This window comes from Strix uralensis, chromosome 32, assembly GCF_047716275.1.
Source record: "Strix uralensis isolate ZFMK-TIS-50842 chromosome 32, bStrUra1, whole genome shotgun sequence".
Taxonomy (NCBI): domain Eukaryota; kingdom Metazoa; phylum Chordata; class Aves; order Strigiformes; family Strigidae; genus Strix; species Strix uralensis.
The window spans coordinates 338,621-347,930 of NC_134003.1; the positions used below are offsets into that span (position 1 = coordinate 338,621).

Genomic DNA, 9,310 nt, shown 5'->3' on the forward strand with positions numbered 1-9,310 from the left:
TGGCCTTCCCCCGTCTATCTCCTGCTCACTTCCTACCGCCCCTCCTTGCTGTGCTGAATAGTGTTAATTTTGATGTTCTCTTGAGTTAAGAATAAGCTTTTTTAGTGGAAGATGCTTGTGTGGCCACTATGTTGAAAGAACTGTACCTGTTCATAATAAAAAAGATTCAGCTTTCTAAATGCAAACATATTGCCAAACCGAAGCCTTTGTTGGGGTCAAGGAATACTTGGGAAGCAAAGGCCGAGGTGTTGGGTTTGGACTGACACAGCACATCTGTAACTGTCTGTCTATTGATCTGCAGGTGTGTGAAAACAAATTTTATAAAAACAAAGATTCTCATGAGCTGACCGCAAGCCTTGTTCAACAAGAATCAAGTCCCCCGCCTGAAGGGAAGGATTCTGGAATGTCTAAGGAGCCTGCAGAAGAAAGCCTGGACAACAGAGACGAGGGAGAGGATGTCCAGAGCAGAACAAAAACCGTATCTAGGAAAGTGGACTCTCTGGCTTCAGGTGTGTGTGTACAGACAGGTACATCATTCATCTCCAAACTGGTTCACACAAATGAAATAGGTGTGGGGCTTTCTAATGCACATTTACTGAGATAATGAGAACTTCTAATAATCTTTTTTCATTTTTTACCTTGTGTTCATCCACTCTGGATGCTCTAAACATGCAGATGTCTAGCGCATTCTCTTCAAATAAAGCTTTCCTGACTAGAGAAATACTCTCCCCTTTTCAGAATGATTGGTCCATTTCAGCTTCTCTGGCTAGCGTGCTAATCTGATTCCTGGTACTACCAGTCCATGATGCTGTTTCTTTTTCCAGTTTTCATTTTAGCACAAAAATTCAAAATCACCATCCCTCTAATCTTCCTTTAAACGATCTTTCATGTTACTTGTTTTTCCCTCAGTCTGGTACAGACAAGGGGAAACATCATTATTGCAGGATAAACCTGAAAGAGATCTCTTCCCCCTTTCAGTAACTGTGGCTGAGGTAATGCTGCTGTTGGAGCCAACGCCCAGGTTTAAACGCAGTGGTTTAAATGTAATGCAACTTGATGTCTAGTTAACAGTGGGTCTGTAAATCGGGTGCCACGAGCAGCAATGTCTTTCACGTGAGAATTTTGTTCTGCACGAGGCACTGAAGCTTTTTCACGTGTTCATCACTTCTTCACGCAGCAGCTGGTTGTAGTAACCCACAGTGGTGAAGAAAATTGTGACTGCGGAGTTGCCTCCTTTGAAGTACAGGATGGGTAAACTGCAGATAGAATTACAAAGCTGCTCTCAAACTGTTCTTATTTACAGCATTATGCTCTAGAATAACCTTAAAAAAAAAAATCTTAAAAAGTAAATGAATAAAGCCTCCAGAAGTTTTTCTTACTAACAGCTGGTCTAAACTTGTTTGGGTTTCTTGTCAGGATCTCAGCTGGAAGGAAAGATTGTCTCTGGCAGACATGCATCTTCTGAAAAAGCTGCACTGCCTGATAATCAGGTTCAAGAAGCAGGTGTCAGTGTTGTGAATGCTGCAGGGGACAGCGACTCCTCTATCACTGGCCCCAGATGGACACCTCTGCAAAAAGCTACTCTAAAACTACCTCAAGAAACCAAAGACTGCCCTTGCACTGTGGGGAGTGAGGGACTAAACCAGCATCAGGGAAATGCAGGTGCTTCCCTTGGGCTGAGCAGAGATCTGCTGCTGTCTTCCCGTTCTGCTACAGCAAAAGGTTTAACGGGGCCCAGTTCCTCTTCTGCAAAGAGTTTATGTCAGACTGAAGGGCTTCGTTCTGATTCCTCAGATAAGCTCACTGGCTTTGGTCATGCTTCAAAATCAGGTGTGAAAGAATTTGAGGGACCACCTGTATCTCTGGAAGGAAGAGCTGAAGCAAAGCAGGGTTGGATAACCCCAGGTAGAAAACCAGCACCGGGTAAAAGCTGCAGCTCACAGGCCCCTGATAATTGCATTTTGGAAACAGATGATACAGGCTGCACTGGAAACTTTCCTGAGAGCAGATTAAAGTCAAATGAAAACAACTGCTTCCAGATGCATCAGCACTCTGAGCAGCTGGAATACAGAGTGGTTACTGCCTCCCTGGGGCAAAAGGAAGAGGAGCAGCAGCAGCAGCGAGTCACAGAAGCAACTGTGTGTGCCAAGAACAGCAAAGTCAGCTCGACGGGGGAGAAGGTTGTCCTCTGGACCAGGTATATCTGCCTGAACTACACCTTGCGTCCTTCGTGCGTTCAGTATTTGGCTTCAGCTTTCGTGTTATAGAATATCCTTTAGTTTAGTTTTGTATTCCCATTTTCTAATGTCTTCTGCCCCCCTCCCTTTGAATATTCACAGAATGACAGAATCACTCAGGTTGGAAAAGCCCCTCGGGATCAGCGAGTCCAACCCTCAGCCCGACTCTACAAAGCTCTCCCCTACCCCACATCCCCCCACAGCTCATCCAAACGGCCCTTAAACACCCCCAGGGGTGGGGACTCCACCCCCTCCCTGGGCAGCCTATTCCACTCTCTGACCACTCTTTCGGGGAAACATTTTTCCCTCCTGTCCAGCCTGACCCTCCCCTGTTGAAGTTTCAAGCCGTTCCCTCTCGTTCTGTCACTAATTCCCTGGGAGCAGAGACCAGCACCAACCTCTCCACAACGTCCTTTCAGGGAGCTGCAGAGAGTGATGAGGTCTCCCCTCCCCTTCTCCTCCTCACACTGAACAGCCCCAGCTCCTTCCATCGCTCCTCACAGGATTTATTCTCCAGCCCCTTCCCCAGCTCGTTGCCCTCCTCTGCCCTCGCTCCAGCCCCTCGAGATCTCTCTGGGATTGAGGTGCCCAAACCTGGACACAACCCTCCAGGTGTGGCCTCACCAGTGCAGAGCACAGGGGGACTGTCACCTCCCTGCTTCTGCTGGCCACACTATTTCTAATCCAAGCCAGGATGCCGTGGGCTTTCTTGGCCACCTGGGCACACTGCTGGCTCATGGTCAGCTGCTTGTCAATGAGAACCCCCAGACCCTTCTCTTCAGACAGCTCCAGCCACACCTCCCCAAGCTGCCTTGTTTCCTCTAACCGTGGTGTGTCACAGCCACCATCTCGGTCCTATGAGAAATAGTCTGCTCGTGGCAATGTCATTATTGTAGAACTTAATGCTGGGGAAGAAATTTTTTTTTTTTTTCCTTCAAAAAGCTTAGAAACAGTCTAAATTACAGCTCTGCTTAGAGCTCTGTCTTGTGACTGTGGTGGTAGCAGTAGTAACGGAACAAGCCTGCAGGCCTTGCTCTATGGTCGTTGTCCTCACCCAGGAACAGGCCTCTCGGGCTTGTGGTGGTTGAAGTGTGGCAACAATTGTTCTCAGCTGCTGCCACGGCTGCTGTACTGTTTTACAGGGAGGCTGACAGAGTCATCCTGACCACCTGCCAGGAGAAGGGAGCCCATCTGGAAACCTTCCATGCCATCTCGCAGAAACTGGGCAACAAGACTGCCAGTGAGGTGAGGGGTTTGTGTCAGAAAGTGCATCTGTGACTGAGGGGGGAGGAAGGGAAGGTGGTTTGCTGTCATAGTCTCACAAACTTAACTTGATGCTGCATCAGAGAAAAATAATTCTAATTGCAAATAAAAAAGCAAAACAAACCTCGGTGTCTTCTGGTGGAGCCAAAAATCATGACTGCCATGGTCTTTTTTACAGCATTACCATTGATATTCTAGCGTTGTGTTTGGTACCAGGATTGTTTCAGTGACTGCTGCTTGGGGCTCCAGCCTTCTACTTCAATACAAGGAACCTGCTGGGTGTTGTCCCTTAACCTTCCCTCATCACTGCTTAGGAATCTTCCTAAACTGCCAGGTTTTTTCCTGCAAGTCAGTAGAATATAACTGTTCTTTCAAAGAAAACAACCCAGTGCTTTTTTCATTTCTTTCCCTTTATGGTTGAATCTTGCATAAAATGTGACTGTGGGTTTAACGTAAAAACATGAAACACCCTGAACTTTGTAATACGAAATTTCCATTTGACACCACCTTTAGGTCACTAGTCATCTTGGGTTCCCCTTGTTCTTCAGGTATCCCACAGGTTCAGAGAACTGATGAGGCTGTTTCATACATCCTGTGATGGCAGCTCTGAAGATGAGGAGGATGCGACCAGTACCAGTAACACAGACCAGTTGTCAGATAAAGATCTTCTGCTTTCTGAGGAAGAGCCTGATGACTAAGGTTTTTCTGGCTTGATAAGCTACTGACTGCATTGGAAGGAGAGTTGTTTGCCAGTTTGCTGCTAGACAGGTGCTGTGGATAAAGGAAAAATGTTTGCACAGGTACTAAAGACAGCACCTTTTTTTTGTGGTTCACTTCCTGCTACACTTCTGACAAGCTGCACTTCTCAGTCTGTTTGAAACTAAAGGAATGAAGAAAGGAGGAAGGGTGGTAACGTCCTCCAGAAACCTACCTGGGGAGCTTCAGCAGTGACATGACAGAAGTGATGCTTGTGGACACTGACCTCACTCCGTGGTGAAGACTGGGCCACCAGCCTTTGAGAAGAACATGTAAATATTGTACCATAACTTGTCTGTTTTCATGTGGAACAAACACATGATTTTTTTGTAAGTTTTTCCCCTTGTGTTGATTGTACGTGGGAAATTTTCAATCTGAATTCTGTATTTATTGTGTGGTCTTATTCTAACAGGCAGAGGAAATCCACTTTGCAAAGTTTAAAAAACCCAAACATACAAAAACAGCCCCAAAAAAGCAGCTTTCCACCTTTACAACACAACTGCAAGTAGCTGGAGAACTTTAAGCCAGCCTTTGTAACAGGATTTTGATGAAATGAAAAGAAAGTACCATCTTTAAAGCCATTCCCTTTATTTTGAAAGTGATCTTAAGGATATTCTTACTTCCAGTATCTCTAGTAATAAAGATGAGTTAGTCCGAATCTGCTTCATCCTCAGATTCATCTGCTTCAAAGCCCGTTTCATAGCACTGGGCTAGAGTCCTCAGCTCCTGCAAGGCCTCCTGGAAGTCGTCGTGCTCGACGCCGGCAGAGAAGAAGCTGGTGCAGCGCCGCACGTTCCCCTTCTGCAGGTCCTGGTCCAGGCTGCGGAGGAGCGTGCGCAGGGCTGGGGAGGAGCGCAGGGCCGCGAGGACGGGGATGCTCTCAACTGCTGCAGGGACACCAGCTTTGGTTAAATACAGAATCCCAGAATCCTCTCGGTTGGAAAAGCCCTCGAAGCTCCTCCAGCCCCACCATGAACCTCACCCTGACCGTTCCCAACTCCACCAGATCCCTCAGCGCTGGCTCAACCCGACTCTTCAACCCCTCCAGGGATGGGGACTCCCCCCCTGCCCTGGGCAGCCCATTCCAACGCCCAACAGCCCCTTCTGCAAAGAAATCCTTCCTAAGAGCCAGTCTGACCCTGCCCTGGCGCAGCTTGAGGCCATTCCCTCTTGGCCTGCCGCTGGCTCCTTGGCTCAAGAGACTCCTCCCCCCTCTCTGCACCCTCCTTTCAGGGAGTTGCAGAGGGCCAGGAGGTCTCCCCTCAGCCTCCTCTTCTCCACACTAAACCCCCCCAGGTCCCTCAGCCACTCCTCGTACAACACCCATCAGAGCTTGTTCCCCTACCCTGTCCCACTTCACAAGCAGTTGTTTTACTTGAACTCAGCGTAGCATAAGAGTTGCTTAACACTCGTCATTTTTTGCCCTACAAACACTCAGAAGTATGGGTTGGTTTTTTTTTTACAATAATTCTCCTTTACCTTTGCTAGACCCTACTGCCCCCACATCTCTTTCTGTTGCAAAGTAAGTTTAAGGGGCACTTGTTACCTGCTGAGGAATAGCTGGGAGGTTTGTCCAGGAGGAAGCCTTGTTTGGTAAGAAGAGGAGAAAAAAACTGGGGGTAGGGAGGAAGGGTATTACATGGCTGCTCGAGCACGTGGGATGTGCTGTAAGGAAGAAGGTGAATAAAGTTACCCAAAACTTGCTCTACCTTCAGTTCCTAGTTAGTGTTCCCTGTTCAAAAAATAAAACGGCTGTTACCAACCTGAACGCCCCAGGAAAGAGAGTGTGTAAGTAATGCTGGAGAACCTGCTCGGTGCTCTCACAGGCGTGGAGGGGAGAAGGGGGCTGCTTTCCTGGACAGCTGCAAAGACAATTCATAGTTTTCAAGGTAACTTGACTGAAAATGTCAGTGACTCAGCTCCTTTGTAGCTGTTTTGCTGTGTAGCAGCACAGAACTGGTTGGATAATGAGACTTTTTTTTTTTTTCCCCCTTTCCATTCAGCTGACACTCCTAATAGGAGGATTGGAACACTTGTAAGAAATCGTTGCTGTTGAGAGTGCCAGAGGTGTGAAAGGGAGAGTGCAGTTCAAATGCTGATTACCTGCGGAGGCTTTCTTTGCAAACTCCTCGTAGCACAACAGACTGAGCAAAACAGCAGCTGACCTTTTGCTCCCTGCATGAAGACAGAAGCTTCCAGGGCACGTCCTGCTGGTAGGCACATAAAGTATCGGGGAGCGAGCAGCCACGTAGGGCAGGAAAGGGAACAGAAGCCCACGCAGCCACAACCTACGAGTCAGAGGGGGGGGTGACAAACCACTGTCTGGAACACGCTCCCCAGCTCCTGCTCTGCGTGGACGGGGGGTAGAACACAGCTCCTGCCTGCAGCAGGAGTTCAGGGAGAGCTGAAAGGATCAGAAGCTGCTGTTCTCTGCCCTCACCTTTCTCCCAGAGAAGTTGAGTGTTTCAGCAAGGTGCATCATGGAGCCCTGAGAGGAGCGGAGCCGGTACGGAGCAGTGAGGGTGTCGAGCACTGCTGCCAGGATGGCGCTGCTGTGGTAGTGGAGTGATGCCTGTGGAGGGAGACAAACGGAAGAGTTACAGGACAAACTTAAGCATATTGTAAATTGTGCTTTTATAGAGGTTGCATTTAACAGTTATTTCAGGTTTTGGATAAGCAAGTCAGCTGTTTGCTAACACACGATGTGCTGCCAGTTCCCGTGTCAGCCTTGTCGGAGCACGAAGCAGCTGCTGGAGTTACACACTCCACACATGAAGAATCATGCAGTGAAGCATTTTTTTTCAGCACTGAAAGTGAAAGCAGTACACCAACAGAAAGACTGCAAAAAAGGAAACGTGTTAGTATTTTTAAAAGCATGAAAAACCTATGGGAACAAAAAGTTGGCAGTTAAGTCTCTGCTAACAGTGAAAAAGCGGGAAAAAGTCTTTTCTGCTTCGCAGAACACCATCATGAAAAAACACTGCTAAAAATACGTAACTGCAGAAAACCCTTCCAGAACCAGAGAGGGGTAAATCTGAAAAAGCTGAAAGCCAGCCAAGGTAGGTGGTGGTTCTAGATCAGGCACTCTGTGGTACGTACGTCATAGTTTATGTACGGGAACGTGAGGGGAGGTTGTGGCTTGATTCCGAGACTGCCACTGAGTGACAGGGGACAGAAGAGGGAGCTGTGACTGGAGAGGTGGACGATCCCTAGGGCTGTGTTCATCAGTCTGTAGAAATTCTTCTGAGAATCCTAGGGGGGGGAAAAAAGCCCAACCATTAGAATCTCAAAGATGCAACAAGAAACAAGTCTAATCCCAGTTGGCTTGGAAAGCATCTCTGGTTCTTGTTTTTCCCCATTGTTTACTTACTCCCACATTACTCAGGACTGGAGTCAAGCCCCAGGTCAGAATTCCTTTTCCTGAATACTCGTCGCAGAGCAGTTCTGTCACCTTGGCACCAACTCCAGAGAATCCATCGTGTAGGTCACAGAGCACTTGAAACCCCTGTGTAAAATGATGGCAGCGTCTGAGATTCTGCTTAATCTTGAGCAGAAAGTTTCTTGAAAGAAAAGAAAGTTTGGCTTAAGCTGCCCAACCTGCAGATAATCACACTCCTCAACATAAAAGTGCAACCGATCTTCCAACTCCTCTAGGCAGCTGGGATCCTGCAGTAGCCTTTCACCTTGTCCAAAGGCTTCTAGACAACCACACTCCCTGAGGAGAAAAAAAAAAGGGGGGGAAAAAAGCTTATTGTACCCCCTTAGTTTTGCCTTCAAGGAAAAATTAAGATCGTGTTCTAGACAGCAGATTCTGAACCAAAGCTCTAGGCCGTACCCATCGTGCATGTACTGTCGGACGACGTAGATGCTCTTGGGGTGCAGGCGCACGCTGAGGTAGTCGGGCCAGAGCTGGGCCCCAGCGCGCGCGGCGGGGGCAGGAGCTGCGCCTGGAACGAGAGGGGTGAGGAGAGCAAAGACCTCTTCAACTCTGAACGCCCCCTTGAATAAAGAAAACAAAACCAACTTTTTCCCTCATCCAGTTTCTTAACCTATTTGCTGCTCTTTCACCCATCTTTCTGTAAGCAAAGAAATCGTAGCCCGGTTTTCCTTCTCCCCCCGTGCTGTCCCGCTGTCCCGGGGCTTGTTCTGCCTGTCTCCAGCTCTGATCCCAGCGAATAAACCAAACCCCTCCGAGCAGACGGGACAGAGCAAGCGATGCCCCGAAAACGCCCCCACACACCTGGAACCGAAGCGCCGGGGCTCCCCTTCCCCTCGGAGGACGCGTCTTCCTACGGAGCAAGCCCAGGCGCGGCCGTTAGACGCGGCTTTGCCTCGCCCACGGGCTACCGGGCAGAAATTAAAGCGAATGCCCCGAGCGAAGCGCACCCGAGGGGCGTCTCCGGTGCCCCCGGCGGGGCCGGGAGCTGCCGCGTCCCGCTCCGCCCGCCCTCACCGTCCGGCTGCCGGCGTCCCGCGGCGCGGAGCCCCCGGCCGAGGCTCGCTCCCGGTAAGCCGCCACTTCCCCGTCCCTGCAACACAAACGGGCGGCAGCTGCCGGCAGGCCCGCGCCGCCGCCGCCGCCGCCCCCGCCCCGCACTCACCAGGCCACCGGTGCCTCCGGGTCGGCGCCGCCGGGGCTCAGCGCGCTCACGCCGCCTGCGAGAGAGGCCGGTCACGGCGGGGCCGGGCGCGGCGGGGCCGCCCCCCAGCGCCCCCCCCCGGCCCCCCGGTACCTTTCAGCTCCAGCGCCACCAGGCGCGGCGTGTGCTGCGTGTCCCGCCCGGCGCGGAGCAGCGCGGTGGCGCGGAGCTCGGCGGCCTCGCCGGGGCTGCGCAGCGCGGCGGCCTGCGGGAGCGGGGCAGCGGGTCAGACCCGCGGCCCCGGTCCCGGTCCCGGTGCCCCCCGCCCAGCCCCGGCCCGCACCTGCAGCCCCCACCAGTGCGCCCCCACGCAGCCCGCGTAGCGCCCCAGCTGCAGCGTCACCGCCTCCCCCGGCATCGCCCTCGCCCCGCACACGGCGCAGGCGCGTGGTGGCGGCGTCGTGTGTGTCCCCC

The 9,310-nt window shown here is 50.9% G+C and overlaps 2 protein-coding genes across 12 annotated transcripts in view; one reads left to right on the plus strand and one right to left on the minus strand.

Annotated features, from left to right (window-relative positions):
• Nucleotides 1–5,041, plus strand: part of GON4L (gon-4 like) — a 30,474-nt gene extending 25,433 nt beyond the window's left edge. For 7 of the 9 annotated variants that reach the window (XM_074853531.1, XM_074853535.1, XM_074853532.1 and 4 more), the window contains 4 exons: nt 302–509; nt 1,417–2,197; nt 3,380–3,482; nt 4,049–4,914. In XM_074853531.1, coding sequence (XP_074709632.1) covers nt 302–509; nt 1,417–2,197; nt 3,380–3,482; nt 4,049–4,198 — 1,242 coding nt within the window. In that variant the 3' untranslated portion in view covers nt 4,199–4,914. The other 2 variants (XR_012626749.1, XR_012626748.1) reach the window with 2 other exon arrangements.
• Nucleotides 4,255–9,301, minus strand: MSTO1 (misato mitochondrial distribution and morphology regulator 1). Of its 3 annotated transcripts, XM_074853542.1 has the most exons (15): nt 9,180–9,300; nt 8,990–9,101; nt 8,858–8,912; nt 8,710–8,785; nt 8,497–8,545; nt 8,092–8,203; nt 7,854–7,971; nt 7,627–7,761; nt 7,356–7,508; nt 6,697–6,828; nt 6,360–6,544; nt 6,020–6,118; nt 5,803–5,921; nt 4,877–5,143; nt 4,255–4,271 (listed from the first exon to the last, which is right to left on the minus strand). In XM_074853542.1, the coding sequence occupies exons 1-14, from the start codon at nt 9,252–9,254 to the stop codon at nt 4,905–4,907; spliced, it is 1,659 nt and encodes a 552-aa protein (XP_074709643.1). In that variant the 5' UTR covers nt 9,255–9,300; the 3' UTR covers nt 4,255–4,271; nt 4,877–4,904. The 3 variants fall into 3 exon arrangements, with proteins under 3 accessions (XP_074709643.1, XP_074709644.1, XP_074709642.1); XM_074853543.1 differs by lacking the exon at nt 4,255–4,271 and having other exon boundaries at nt 4,828–5,140; nt 9,180–9,301; XM_074853541.1 differs by lacking the exon at nt 4,255–4,271 and having other exon boundaries at nt 4,828–5,143.
• Between the last annotated feature and the right edge of the window lie 9 nt (nt 9,302–9,310).